Below are 15,685 nucleotides of genomic sequence, written 5' to 3'. Positions count from 1 at the left end.
TTGCTTGTGTGCTTGCTTGTGCATGTGTGAACAATGTGGTATTTTCGAGCTACATAGTGGATGAGAGGGAAGTGGGTAGAGAATAGAAAGGGGTAATTGACACACCCAGAAGAAAAGAACGAATGACCAGTACTTAAGGAAAAGTAACATTCGTCAGTACACAGTAAAACAGGAACTCCAGACAACAACTTTCACATTTTTAAACAAGTGAAATCTTTTGGCATTTGGCATAAATAGCCAAATGGGTTCATTTGAACATATACAGCAAATAAATTTTATAATATACGCATGTGTAAAAGTACGTACATATGTGGAAGTGGTTATAACTGGTATGTTTCACCTCTAAAGCATGCAGCATAATTTCACATAATAGTTAAAGATATTCATTATATGTAATACTTATATTACTTATAATCATTAAATGCAATGCTTTGCATATTAATAAATGGTACGTTTTCATAAGGCCAGGAGTATCATAAACATGCCGTGTATCAACAGTGTGTATCAGAAATGACAGGAGCAGCTGAATGGTGTTTTCAGACACGTGGTGGGTAAAGTAGAACACTGGAGAGATGAGCCCCCCCGGGGGAAGGGGGGGTGGGGAAGGGTGGGGGTTGGGGGGTCTAGTTACTGTTGATTCCATCAACCTGGTGGGACCGGGCTATGAGGGTGTTCACAACCTTCTGGAGCATCTCAGCCCTCATCTTGCTGATCTGCAGGACCTCCTCGTGGTTGACCTTCTCCTCCCGGCTGTAGTCCAGCGACACCTGGTTGGTGATGAGGGAGAGTCCGAACACGCGCAGTCCGCAGTGCTTGGCCACCGTCACCTCGGGAACCGTGCTCATGCCTCCAGGGGGACAGGGGAGGGCAGGGGGGACAGAGGAGGGGTTGCGGGGGGAAGGAAAGCTCTTAATTAAATGGCAATTACCTTTATGGGAAAATACACCATAGGGATCCCATTGCATCATTAATAAGCCATCCATGTTTGCCCGAGCCAGTCCCTGTTCTCGCTGTGAATACTTAATGAGAACGCTTCGCTCCCAGTGGGAGGTAGCCCTGCCATTAGAAGTTGAGTTTCCCCACACAGCAACATGATATGTTTAATATATGCAGTTTCATTTCTCCCCAGCCTAGCTAACGGGTCAAAGGTCACAAGTGTGCAATGAACAATGGTGTTATAGGCCATGGCCATGATTCGTCGGAGCGGTTTGCCGCCACATGAACTCATGCTGTTTGATTTCGGAGGGCTGGGGTTTGAAAAACAGTTTGCGTTTCATTTGTTCCGAATCACATTGTATCAGTTTGGCTTGCTGCAGATTCACACAGCTAGAAAGCATCTGCTCGGCCATATCGATTTCTCCTCTGTACTAATTAGCATCATGTGCCTCCGTTCTGAAATCCAGCCGCTAGAGTCGAATCATTTATTAATGAGTCTGAGGAGCTACAAGAAGGGACCAATTAGAAAAATGCTAACGAACCGAAGAGTAAGATTACGGCATGCCGAGAAATGTCAGGTGGGATGAACAGCTCTGAGGAAGCGGTCGAACGCATCCTGTTGTCCAGTGACGTAACACTTCATAGTTTGGTGAAACTAAGCTAAATGGTGGTGAAACGGGTCACATGCGGAGTGTCAAGGGGCGGTCCATCCTCACCCACAGAGTCGCTCCCCAGGACCTGCAGCATTCGGGCCTCTGCGATGGTCTCGAAGTTCGGCCCGCTGACCATGCAGTAGACGCCCTCTCGGACAAAGTTGGAGTAGCCCAGCTCGGCGCTGATGTCCAGGGCCAGCTTCCGAAGTTCTTTGCTGTAGGCGTCCGACATGCACGGGAATCGGATCCCAAACCTTAAAAAGACGTTGTATCAATGTCTCAAGCGGACATGGAAGACTGGGGAAGACTGGCTTGCCTAAGGCAAGGGGAGTAACTTACTAAAAGATGAGGAGGGGAAGGTTGGTCAGAGAACTGCACTTCATTCAGTGCTTGAGCGAACAACTGCGATTGTAACCTTGAACAAAGTGCTCGTCTTGAAATACCTTGGTGAAAAAACCCAACTTGATAAATGCATGCTAAAATATGAGCTATATAAGGCAACTGCTATGCAAATGATTAATGTAAGCCTCATGGAAACCACATTTAAGGTGAAATATCGTCTGAATTTTCAAATGGAGACATTTTTGGACTAGATCTCACTGCACTGAACAAAAATTCTATAATGGATTCTTTCTGTCATGTATTTCCACATATCCAAATACCAGCTGAAGCTCTGTTGTGAAAGGGCTCAACCTCACACCTCATCCTTTGCATCCCTTACCTGGACTGGAGAGATTTAAATGTAACTTCAGCAAGGGTCTAATCATTCATTCCATTAAACATCATTAGTAATGCATAGCAAAGCAACATGCAGTACAACATGAGAACACTCTACTAAACAAAACTGGCTGTTCAGCACATCCTGGCTTTTGAGCCTATGTCCGAAGCAGCATAATATCACAGTACTAAAATGTTAGATATCAGTCATTAAAGCTTAGATGACACAGAAAAGAGGAGGCAGTGTTCTTTGCAATGGTGATGTTTTAGTGATGGCTGTTCGTGCCATGGGCCCACTCTCGCTCCCCGCCACCCGCCCATGCCTACCGTTCATCATTGGGCCCACACAGCGGGTGCTGTCCGGCGAAGCCCGGCAAGTTAATGTGGTCCTTAATGATCATAATGTCTCCCACTTTGAAGTCCTGACACAGGCCTCCCGAAGCATTCGTCACAATAATGGTCTCCACTCCCATCAGCTTGAATATCCTCACGGGGAACGTGACCTGGGGGGCGGGGGCGAATCGGGACAGTCAGGAGCACAATTTGTTCATCACGCATGTGCTGGGCTCAAAGGGGCAGGACTCACTGGAGGCCGGGGAAGGGCGGGGCGTGGGTTTTTTGGGTGCGTGCGTCAAGTGAGCTGAGATTAATTTAAGAATAGCAACGGTGTAAGCAAAAAGGGGCTATTTTTCACCGCCTAAGCCTGACTATTTTTTTTTTACAGCAATAGAGAAGTATAGCTTCAGTCCCCCAGTGCCTCCTGGTTCCTAGCTACACCCACACTCTGGATCTCACTCTCTCGCACTCAAATGCTCATTTACAAATGTGCCCTGTAACCGAATGTGACTGGCGATGCCAACCAGCTGTAGCCATCAGCGAGTAATTGAAAAGGCTCTCAGTTATGAATGAGATAAATATAGGATTCTACAGAAGCCCATTAGATGATCTGTCACAGCACGGGGTGTGAATAATGCACTCCCTGCCTCGCTATAGAACAGCTCAATACGGATGTCACAGCTTGTCAGGCTGCCGTCGGACTGACAGGCCTGGGCGACGAGCGTCAAGCCAGCGGGCATGACGGGGGTAATGGAAACAAAACCGACTCACAAGGTGCTGTCTCGTCTCTGTGTCGGGCTTTTCCGAAAACCCTTGATCTTTTTTAGAGCAGGCTGCGATGGGAAAGAATATTTAGGCTGGTTAATGGTGGGACAGGCTCTGGGGCAGGGCAGCAGCCACCTGATGTTTGGGTTTGTGTTGAGGACTGTTGGTTGTGACCCAGAGCCCGAGTCAGAGTGGTTGTGTCATTTCTCATGTGGGATGGTTAACCTTTTGACCTCCACAACAATCTGTAATCTGTGTTGACAAATGTGATCTTGGCAAAAATGTAGGAAGCACTCACTCCATTTGTTCTCAATCAAGCCTTCTGACTCTACATCAAACATTCATGCATGTTTGGGGAAGTCATTTAAAAACGCATTATTATTGTTTTTTTAGTAATACAATACCGATAGGTGCTGACAAGCAGGCAACTGTTAGATTCGACCTGACCTCATTTAGCTGACACATTCCTATTGATTTTTGCCTGTATGAGTCTTTCTAATCTTAATGGCTTGAGCTATTTATAGGCACCCCAAAGATCTGTATTTAGAGAAAAGTGAATGACACAGCAGGCACAGATTTACTAAAGCTTGGCTGGTTTTGTTGTATCACTTATGCACATTTACATATAACAACCATTCTGAACTCAAATAACTGACTACATCACACCATTAAGAGTCAGAGTTATTCAAATCACTCTGGACATGAACAGCTGGGGGTGACGTGGGCGGAGTAGGGTCCATTCTCCTGTTGCGCACAGTGACTCATGACAGAGCAAATCTAACAACAGAGCAAAAGTCAGGTTAGGAGAGTGGCCATCAGCCTGCAGAGCAATAATTGGTGATCAAGACTGAATGCCAAATGCCTTCTCCAGCTGCGTGCTTTCTCTACCTCTCCCCCTCTCTGATTCTCTCACTCTCGACCTCCCTCTGAAAAGGCCGTCTAATTAATATTTCCCCTCGTTACGGCTGAGAAGGGAGCTGAAAGCCCCCGTGCTTCCTTTGTTGAAAGATTGAATGCCTGGAGGTCGTCTCTGCAGGTGCGGTGCAGCACGCGCTGTGCAGCCTGTTTTGCAGGGTTTGCTCACAGACCCGCTGCACGATGACCTAGAGCAGTCCTTCCCTCCCCCGGCAGCGGGGCCAGGGTGACGCAGTGCTCAATTGCAGCCGCTATCAGATTAAACCCGGCGGTCAGATAAAGCCGGGCCCCCGAAGACGGCCGGTGCATCTCAGGAGAGCGCGGCTCCATTCGGCTTGGAGAATGCCGGGGTCGCCCAAGGGCTAATAAAACGAGCGGTCTAATTAACCTCAGCGATAAATCTTCGCTCGGCGAAGAAAATTGGACAACAAATTGAAAACGTTGCTGATGCCAGTGTTATGGCCCCTGCTCTCAGAGAGTGGGTTTTTTTTGTTTCATCAGAACATATCGAGCAACAGCTGCATATTTTCTCAAACGGATTTATCTCCACATGGTTACTGTCCATTAATGATGTACTACTATATTTTTAAATGGTTTGCACCATTTACCAGAAGGTTACCTACTGGCACTGAGCTACCGATTTTCATAATGGAAAGCACATGCAGTTCTGTGGGTAGGAGTTTGCTTTGCTCAAACAATACATGTTCTAGTTTAGTGTTTTCGACACCCATGGCACCAGCAGCTGTGGCTTGTTTGTCTGGACTGATTGCATCGTGTTTGTGTGTTATTTGGGGACCCCCCAGTGTCATCTGAAAATGCAGTCAGCCTGGGGAGAGTGGCCAAGAGGCAGATGTGGGTCTGAAAGGTGGATTAGTTGCATGCGCATGGGGTAAATTTAGCACAGATTGATTTTTTTTAAGTTTCTTTGAAGCATCAAGACTTGGAGTAGCAGCCAATGATCCAGGACCAAACAGACCTGTGAAAGCACAGGAAAGGACAGAGGCCTTTGTACTGTGAGTGGCTTGCATTATAGACCTCCTACCTACCTGAGCTGTACATCCACTTGAGTACTGTCTGCACTTTTTGGAGCACTGTTTTGCTGAGGAGACACAGATGAATTTGGTCCATACTGTGCTTTCAATCCCTCTCGAGAGTTTCAAAACATTTATAGAGAGGAGATTCTTTCACCACCAACGTGTGCCACCCACTTTAGTGATGCACAGCAGTCCTAAGTATCACTCCCATTCTTTCCATCAGAACCACAAGATGTTTAACCTAGCAAATGAAACATGAGTCTCCATGATCTTTTTGAACATAACCATTGAACAGATTTTTGTTGTATGTGACATATATTATCCATAAAATTACATGAAATTAGAACCCCACCCACTATTCCACCCAGCAATCTGATCGCAGTTGCTGAACCATCACGTCGTTCATAGGTTTCTGATGGTGTATGTAAAGTTTCATGTAGATGTCGACAGTAATGATCATTTAAAAAGGTGAAAAAGTGATTGTTGTGTAGTGACCACAGTTTAAGATATGCCAATGACTGTATTCCTCCACAGTGATTAGCTTTGTTTATCCTGGCTGTATGATATCCATAAAGGCGTATCTCTTACAGCACAGTGTCCCTATTGCTGCACTGTGCTATTGGATTTTGACAGACAGATTTTGAAGATTGTCCCCAGCCAGTTCACCAATGCCAGCCCTGTTGGCTGAGGCTTTTGCTGTTTTGGTAATAACTGTCCAGTTGATACAATTATGATGTAAAATGATTTTTTTTTTTAAGTAGATTCAGTCTCACAAATATGTATGTCTTAAAAGTTAATTACCTAGCTTGATTGATCTCTTATGATCTCTTATTTTGATGCAAACAAAATGAATTTGTCTTGAATCGTGCTGTGGTCTGTCTTGGCTGTTGTTTTAGTTTAAATGTCTCTGACCTTTGATTTTCATACAGTGTGTCATACTGCCAGCACTATAATTCTTCCTAGAGTTCCCAGCGCACTTGAAGGTGTTGACTGTTGAGCAATTTCGTGAAAAGCGGGTCCTTGGAACTTAACATGACAGATAAATGATGCTTGTGGATGGAGAATTGTAAATTTGAGTTTTTCAGGATCAAGGAGGCCAGTCAGGGAAACAGCACGACCATAAACAACTGCTGGTAAAGACACTGTCCATCTAAGTATTGCTCTTAATATATTTTCATGAAACATAAATAGCATGTGTACTCATTTTACTATTACAAAACACTCTTGAAAAAGTGTATGGAGTAAAAACATGCTCTGGCTTATTTGCATACATCTTCTTATTTCAAAGAAGTTTTGAAAAAGGACAAAATGGCTTAACGCAACCAAACAGTGAAGCTCCCCGGTGTGGCCCTAGCACAGCGAACCCCCTCTGTGGCACAGCACACTAGCGCCGTGCCTTTCCAGAATCAGCACTTCCTCTGCCGTTTTCTGTCTTCATCTGCACGCTTTGCGGTTTTTGATTGTGACAGATAAAGTTAATGGCCCGTGCGGGGAGATGCCACCCCTTTCTCTGTTTTACAAATCAGAGGAGTCTTCCATGAATTTGCTTGTCCTTGTCCACCGAGCGGGCCCATGGCGACAGAGGAATCGGTACCCTCAAGCAGCGCTTTGCACACCAACAGCTAATGTAAGCAAAGAGGGAGCCGGTGATAAATATTCCAAATACTGAACCGCGCCAGTGCCGCACGCCTAAGCATTACAAATGAGAGGGACCGGAAATTAATCTGACAAGAGAAAAGCTATAGATGTGCAGGATTCGCAGAGGAGACTGTTCCATGTTTGTTCGGTTGCATGGAAAAAGCAAGAACAACAAAAATACCCTTGCCTGTCTTTATGCTTTTAAAGCTAAAGTGCCATTTACATGTTCTGCTAAAACAGAGGGTGGGGTGTGCAGGTTCCGAGGAACTGTAACAAGAAGATTCAGATAGAACTTTCATAGGGATAGCTGTCAGTGTAGTGTACTTTGCTGATAAGCATGACATCTGTCCAGGGTGTTTTGATTCTTATATGCATTTGATTCTTATCCCCAAATGAAAAGTAAAATGAACATTGTATGCATTTACAAAAAATTAATTATGGCATGACATAAAGTCTGGATGTCATGTCAAAAAGGCAGTCTTCAATAAGAGCAAGTGTAACAATGCTAGCTAACATCACATCTAGTTCTTTTTAATGATTATGGCTTTAGTTGGTGCTATCTAGGTTGTTGTAATATATCCCGCTAGCTAACACTTACATGCTAGAATGAAACTCCTAAGTTATGAATTCCCATTAATGTATGACACAGACGGGGCATATATTTACTTTCAAGTTTAACTCACCTTACATGATGAATACCCCTCATAAAGGTGAAATCTGCCTTGCATGAAGACACAAGACTTGTCCTTCACATACCCAAACACCAGGCACCCCTCGTGGCCAGGAACTAAGAGGAGACACAGACATGGGTCAGCCATATGGGGTGTTAAGACTGCCATAGGGCACTCAAAAGTAAATTCAAACAGGAGATTCAAATTTTTTCAAAGGCCCTCCAATTACACCAATTTTTAAAATGTTGTCTTTGGTTACAACCTCCATTTGAACGTCTTCGTTGCTTCATTCATTACACCTGCTACAGTACAGTGTGTGACTGCCTCGTCTTTTTTACCCCATTGTGCTGCATTCTTGTGACGCAAACATTTGTCTTATGTCATGCATGTGAATGTAGTAAGTTCTAGGCCTCTGCCCCTTGTGGGTGAAGAGTTGCCTGGGCTCACAGAGTCAATGGACATTTCATGGTATGTTTGCTAACTTTAAAACGTTTCTTGGCACACGGTGGGCTCTATCCCTTTCAGCCAGCTGAATCAGAATCACAGTGGACATGCCTTGGAGGGGGTTATCTGTCTTGTGTTACAAGGTGCAGGATGGATCCCCAATAAGGAGTTGAGGCTGTCGTTGCATGCCTCAGGCTTTAGGGGGAGAGTTTCACTCACAGGGTCCACAATGTTTCTTCTTGACAGCATCCATGATAGGGATTGTGGGCAGGTGGAGAGTTTGAGAGAGTGAGAGCCTGCTACTGTTGTGCAGTTGAGTGAGGAACTTTGACTGCTCCAATACAAGCCCTGCTGCATTAATGGGCTGCTGGATGCGAATGCTGATTAATTGTAAGCAGAGTAATTGGCCTTGGTCAAAGGTGTCTGCTCAGCAAATAAATAACATAATGGACTAATTTTTCTGGATGTCCTAAACAGCACATCCAGAGAAAACAGTGAACATAAAGACTAGGTAGATACCATGTTTTTGTGTGTATTACCTACTGCATAAGATATAGATGTTGATTTTTCTTCAATGGCAAAAGTCTTCAGTGTTATAAATAAAGTGTTAGTTAAATGATCATTTGAAGGAACAATGAATGACCAATGAATAATGAATGGTTATTGAATGACCACTATCAAAAAGGAGTTTTTGATAGTGACTTTTTCAAGCTCTCCAGATTGCAGAACAATGTGAACTAAATTTCTGACCTTTCTCGGTTCCCTTTTCATGAAACCTGGGATGCGGGATGGGAATTCTGGTTAGATGAGAGATGAGAGTTATCCTCAGTGGTTGGAAATTATGGTAATTTAACCTTGAGCTCTGTCTGGTGAGATTTGTTTGCCCCTAAAATATGCTGTGTAATGAGATACAGGCTGAATAATTACAGCTGTGTTCAGAGCAGTCATTTCCCCTTTCTTCTGCAAGCATTGAGGGATAGTGGGAGAGCTATCACGGGGGGGTATTAGCCTGCTGAAAGGATTTACTTTGTAAAATGCTGAGAATTAATGAGTACACTAACATTTTAATGAGCGTATCATGATTTGCTGTTTCCAGAAAACTTTTCAATGTGAATAAACAAATCACACATAAATTAAAAAGTAAAACTTATGAAGAGATAGCACATCCTACTTTAACTCGAATCATCTCCCTAAATATAGCATTAAGCATGCACTATTAGCCAGATGCTGTGTATTTATCAAATATGCTTGCAAAGATACTTTCAGTTTGATTTAGAACAGCCAAGCAATACATTATTTGGTTCTCTTTGTTCCCAGTGCAAACACAATTATTAATCAACATAGCAAGCAAGCAGTCTAATAAAATACAGGGGACAAGGAAGAATCTAAGTGGTATGTAGTAAGCGGATCTGTTCTGGAACATTGCAATTTATATCCATCTCTCTCAGTGGCAACAGTTCAACCGTGGAACATAAATAACTTGGGATTTACTATGGAATAACTAGAATCTAAAACATTTTCAGCAATTGAAAGTTCCATTATTTTGTTCAGTTTCGATTAAGAATCCGTCTTAGTACCCCGGCCGTTATTAGTTAGTGTTAATCTCTTTTGCTATAGACTAATCCTTGATAAGGTCAGTGATAAACTGAAACAGCAATTAGTCTTTGTAATTAAAAGGCTTTACCAAAGAGTTTATCAATAGTCCTCGCCTAACCAACAGTGACAAGACTAAATTAACATGACAATAAGGGCGAAGACGAAATTGAATCTGTGATGTGATTACATGCCAGTCCATTTTTAACTCCAACATTTCTTACAGGCATTCTAAACAACAGTCTCTGAGATCAAGAAAGACACACCCTATAAGCCCCTGCCATTAAACAGGGGCATGGTTGTATATTTGTGAGTAATTCTGTCCCATCCACATATTTGAGCTTTAACTGGACACTCAACACAGGACAAGGACTTTGTGTAATGTAATAAATCTGTCACACAGAAATGAAAGACTGGACACAACGTTCTATCTGATGTGGATTTAAGGGGTCCTGTCTAGTACGGAGTACAGAATAGGTGGCATATGTTTAGTGGGGTGTGTGATGTCTGAAATTTGATGATATCAACTGCTGTGGAGGGAAACCGGTTTCTGTGTTTATTTTAAACACAGAAACCTATGGAGATGTTGCGTTGACAAATCAATATTAAGGGAGTAAATTTTTTTTCAGATATCAAATTATGATATGTGATTGCTTCATGCATTTTGAGTCTGAATAAACAAAAATGAAAATCAGATTATGCATTGCATTTGTTTTCTTTATGTATCATGTTGAATTTTGTGCTCAATTTGAATTGCTAAAGTGGCTTCAAAAGGAAACAGGTGGTGAGTCACTATTGCACCTGAATTTCATCATTTCATTGGCTGCAGATCAACACACATGGAAAACAGGAGCAAGATTGGACCGTCAACTGTATTTACACAAGCATATCAAAACTCAAAATGGCTCAGGTATATTGTCTCCGTTGGGTAAAAAAAGTTTCCTTCCACATTAATTCAATACACAAGTGCATGCACACACATACACTAAAAGTAGACAGCAGCCTTTGCACTTGTACCTTCTAGGTGGATCTGTTCTCAAAGGTGCTGCAATCATCACATGGAAGTTTGAGAAAGAGGCACGAAATTAACATCAGCAGTTACCTCAATTTAGGATATGAAACGGGGGACAGGGGCGTGTTTGAAATCACTCTGTTAGACGGAAAGAAAACCTACTGCTTCTGACCATACCAGTTGAGCAAATGAACAAATGGGAAACCAGCCTCGGAGGCAGGTGTTCGTCTGGACAGAGAGCTGTGTCAGGAACAGGGCTGTTGACGTCACTGCACCAGACGCTTTACCTCAGGGGCTCGAGGGAAGGCAGCCGTTCTCCACCCGGCCATAGAAACGGCAGCCCGCACACCTGCCCTCTCACCTGTGCTCACGGGGAAGTTGGGGATGTCCTTGTAGCAGAAGCTCTGCTTGTTGGTGACGCAGTCAGCGAGAAGGCCGAGCCCTGAGCCGCAGATGACGGCGATCTTGGGCCTGTGCCGCGTCTTGCTCAGCAGCCATTCTGTGGTCAGCTTATAGTCATCAAAGGAGCAGCAGCTTCTCACAAGGACCAGGGAAGAGAAAGAGAGGGAAACAACAATTTAATGGCCCTGTAATTATGTACAGGGTCATTATCCCACTTGCCTCTGTACAGTATATTCTGATAGCCATTATCTAGTGCCCTGCCAGCTCTGCTACCACTGACAGTCAGATCATTATCAGACTGTACAGATATTCAGTCTGTCTGTCTGATCTGGTCAAACAGAAGTGCACCCTGCAGACTCACCTTTACATGAATGGCAAACAGCAAATGAAAATAGTCCAAAAAAATAAATGCATGAATATCAGTATGCACAAATGAAAAAAATAGCAACAGCTATTCATCTTGAGAAAATTGCTACAAAAGGGCACTGATCTTCAGGGGGTCTGGAAATAGAGGTCTGGGGATTAGTATTTACAATGAGATAGTTCCATTTATTGTCAACCGTATAAAATAGCTTAGAATTAGCTTGGCTGTCACTGAAATCTGACTGGCAAGTGCAGTTTCAGCATAGAGGATATCCAGTAACGTCCTGCATCTGAATATCTACAGCACTTTCAAACCGTTCCAATGGTGCCTGTTTAATCTGTCTCCATCATTTAAGAAGATCATGTTGGAAATTTGCACTACTTCAGAAAGAGTTCTGTTCTCACTGTGGTCAGGACATTGTGCAAGCAAGTTTCAAGTTTTCACATTGTGGGCGGGGGGTGGAGGATTGGGTCAGGAGTTGATTTTATTTGATTAGATGGATTAGATTACATAGATTTACTGTCATGTGTGGGTCCACAACACATTCATTGGCTTTATGAGGTAAGAGTGCTTTCATAAAATCAATACAAGCACAATATACACACACACTCTAAAAAAAGTTAAATTAAAAGGTGGGGGTGTTAGTGCCTGTTAAAGAGAAAAGAATGCAATAAAGACCATTTTAAAATATTTTAAGCACAGACTGCATTCGGGATTAGGGAGATGAGGGTTTGGAATGCTTTACTGGACCACGCATTTGTGTTAGACATGGTTAACAGAGCAAAGCATTCCTCCATGCAGGGCTAGAGGTAGTGCCTGAGAATGGGCTTTTTGGTCACAGCTTGTGTCTGATGCACATGGCCCCTGATACCATTATACATGTATTACAGACCTGCCCCTTCCCTGAAAACCAACTGGACATCCATTCTTGACACCAAGTTCTGTCAATCACTGCCCTAATCCACCATCTTTGCTTTTTCCCATTTTAAATAAGAAATGTGGATTCATAGAGTTTACCTCTTCATCTGCGACACCCGATATTGATCATTCGGAACAAAGCAGCTCGACCTACACATACATGTTGAATCAGTGGTATATTGTAATCTGTAAAACTGGATCACCTGTAGAGCCAACATTTATGAAGCCTCATAGGCTCTTTTAATCATACATTGATAATCCTCAGATTCCCTCAGCTCACAATGCACCCAGGACTCTAATGGAAACTGAAATGCTGGAAATTTGAAATACTACACACACATAGGTTTTAAAACTTGTCCTAATCTGTAACTTGCTTAATATTATGTGTAGATACACCTACACCACTGTGAACTGCTTCTGCTATCGCTCCTTTGTTCTTCCTCTCTGTCATCTCTTCAAAATCATTATAGTCCATAAATCCATGGACATACCTTGTTTTGTTGTACTTCACACACGAAAAAAAAATCAACAGGGATTTAAGAGTAGCTACACACAAAATAGCTATTCATTCATATCATGTATCACCTCACGTTTCTGGTCCATGTTAGCAATCCAGGTAAATGCTACACAGGTGTTACACCTTAAGCAGTCAGGAAATGGACCAATTCACAGTTAAAATTATATTTCTGAAATAGCCTGAATGCTAATTTTGAAATGAAGTCAAAGTAAAACAAGAATTACCAGGTATTGCCTTTGGTGTGCATGATCCGGGCCTGGGTGCTGTGCAGTCCGCGTGCAGCTCAGCAATAATCAAAGTTTGCTTTTCAGATAGGGATAAGATAAACTAAGAACGCCAAGCAGCTCTTTGTCAGGCACTGGGCCCTTTTCATTGGCTGAGTCAGAGGTGGATGACCGTCTGAAATTTGTGTGGGATTGCTGGAAAAGAGAAAAAAAAAACATGTCACATGGATATGTCCTTCTTATGCAGTCGTTATCGCAGGGCTGATGTTACGTTGGCAGAAAGACATACTGTAGTCCTGGCCCAGTCAGCCACACGCAGCCTCAAATCCTGACTCAAAGGAAAAGGGGCTGCACTAATTTCACTTGCTTCAGTCCATTGTTTGTGCATTACCTTTTCTGCATTATTATTCATATTATACCCATCCAGTGGAATTCCCTGTGACAGAGTTGAGGCATATTTGAGACAATATCGGCAGCTCTGTTTCAAATGTAATTTAATGCTAAAAGGGATCATTCAAAATCAACAGTATTGTATTTAAAAAAACTGATATTGGTATGTTTTTTTCAGTATGTAGAAATGCAGTGGTTTGTTTGTAGTTGTACATTCATACACCCTGGGTTTGATTCTTTCCATGTTTGAGGCATAGTCAACGTGCACAATCACAGACCTGGATAAAATGAAGCAGAATGAATATATTGCTTCTAAGCCGCAAGTGCGCACTATTGGGAGCAGGGCTGGACTGGAGTATATAAACAACAACTCAAACACACCGAGATGGAATTTAATTTAAGATCAGTTTAACCCCTCTGTTATGTCCCCGTTAAGCTTTCTGTCACTGCTGTCACCTCTGTCACCGGGCCCTCGAAGCTCCGATTAAGGTGTTTTTTAAGGATGCGATCCTGGCGATCGATAGCTCCATGGGACCCTGCCTGTCAGGAGCCGCGTATTTTAAACAGAGAAGCCATCTAAACAAGGCCTGGCGAGGACAGAGAATGTGATTACACCTGACACCACTTACCTGAGGGGAATAGAATGGTCAGAGCAGTGTGCTTCAGCACTGTATGTCTGCAAAACGAAATTGCCTGCGAGCGAACAAGTAATAAGTCCGAATGCTTAAGTCTGTGGTATTGTGGGGAAAATTTGTTGAAAACCATTTGTTGTACTGTGAGCAAGCAATAATATATTATTTTTGCAAAACGTAATAATAACCTGATTATAATTTAGTCCTTTAACAGTACTACCTACATAATTGTCGGGTAATCCTTGTTGCAGGTGACGGTCGAGGATTATGTGAGTAATTGAATCATTTGGAGGCCAGAAACTGCCTAAACAATAGATGCTGTCTGTCATTTGTTTTTATAAAGAAAAAAATTCTCCCATACACCCATGCCATTTACTTCAGGTGTTGGGCCACAGACTTTTTGCTCACTCTCATTCATTTGGAGATGCCACTAATTTGCCGGGTGATTAGCGATTTAAGAGGGTTCCTGGGTAAATGAAGCAATGCTGAGCACTGGCTCTGCAGGCGAAAAACACTGGAACAGAGATCTCAACCCCATGGTCCGCCGCCATATGCCACTTAATCAACTGTAGTTTGTGACATCTGACCACCCCGCAAAACTTCCTCTGTGATCCGCACGGGATGCAGACACTTCGACTGCGGCAATGTACGGCCAAAATAATTATTTGATGAAATGGAATGGAGGGCAGAGGTTTAAAGTCACGAGTCCAAGGTAATACCGGTAAATGAGTAACAGGAAGAGACACATTTATGTAATGACATGTTACATGATGGCTGCAAAGAGAACTGCGTTTGCCTGCATGTATTCAAGCGGGTCGAATACAGATTAATTAATGGGTGGGTTGCATGGGTTAATTAATGGGTTGATGAACTTCTATGCCAATTTATAAGCGAATTCTCCTTCCTTTGGTGGGTTTAATCATTCCTTTCAGCTCCTTTTCACTGGACGCACAGGCTTTGAGGCTGGTTGATTGGGATTCAGCTACAGACGGACAGGAACAGTCATTGGAGGTGGATGCGGGGTCAGGTGGGCAGCTGATTATCCAGATGGAAACTGAACAGATGCTGATTTTTTCCCCCACACGATTTTAGATGAGAGATTGAGCTCTGTCAAAAACTCTAGGATTAACCTCAGTCTGCCGCCCAAGGACGAGTTTCACACGCTGTTGCAATAGCGACTTTTCTCCCAAAACATAATTATTAATATTAATTATTACTATTAATATTAGTATTAATAGTACTAGTAGTAGTAGTATTCGTAAGAGTAGAGTGAAAGTGGAAGCCATAGTGAAATAAAATAAAACTGTAACATTTTAAAAAACTATTATTAATAAGGGAATGTAATTAAAGGAAGGAATTTAGTGCATCTAAGGTGGAAACAAAGTAATGACACCCACATGGGGAGAAAAATATTGGGTCATGAGAGAGATACTAAACAGTATTACCACACAAAAGGTGGTCACAAAAATTGAACATATTACCTTCATTAAAGTACTATGGCTCCATCAGATGGCCTGCCATGTG

The 15,685-nt window shown here is 42.9% G+C and overlaps 1 protein-coding gene across 1 annotated transcript; it reads right to left on the bottom strand.

Annotated features, from left to right (window-relative positions):
- Positions 1 to 615: 615 nt before the first annotated feature.
- Positions 616 to 13,320, bottom strand: pnp4b (purine nucleoside phosphorylase 4b). The gene is made up of 6 exons (XM_036539341.1): positions 13,140 to 13,320; positions 11,076 to 11,248; positions 7,678 to 7,781; positions 2,634 to 2,809; positions 1,653 to 1,843; positions 616 to 847 (listed from the first exon to the last, which is right to left on the bottom strand). The coding sequence occupies exons 1-6, from the start codon at positions 13,160 to 13,162 to the stop codon at positions 624 to 626; spliced, it is 891 nt and encodes a 296-aa protein (XP_036395234.1). The 5' UTR covers positions 13,163 to 13,320; the 3' UTR covers positions 616 to 623.
- Positions 13,321 to 15,685: the final 2,365 nt, after the last annotated feature.

Source organism: Megalops cyprinoides, chromosome 10 (genome assembly GCF_013368585.1).
Source record: "Megalops cyprinoides isolate fMegCyp1 chromosome 10, fMegCyp1.pri, whole genome shotgun sequence".
Lineage (NCBI taxonomy): Eukaryota > Metazoa > Chordata > Actinopteri > Elopiformes > Megalopidae > Megalops > Megalops cyprinoides.
This window is presented reverse-complemented; position numbering and strand designations above follow the sequence as displayed.

Bases quoted from the DNA above. Each gene is read 5' to 3' on its own strand.
- pnp4b (XM_036539341.1), bottom strand. From the start codon at position 13,162: ATGCACACCAAAGGCAATACCTG. The intron at 2,810-7,677 runs GTGAGTTAAACT...CCCGCCCCCCAG, and splicing joins AGGGGTATTCATCATGTAAG to GTCACGTTCCCCGTGAGGAT. The intron at 1,844-2,633 runs GTAGGCATGGGC...CGTCTTTTTAAG, and splicing joins TGTGGGCCCAATGATGAACG to GTTTGGGATCCGATTCCCGT.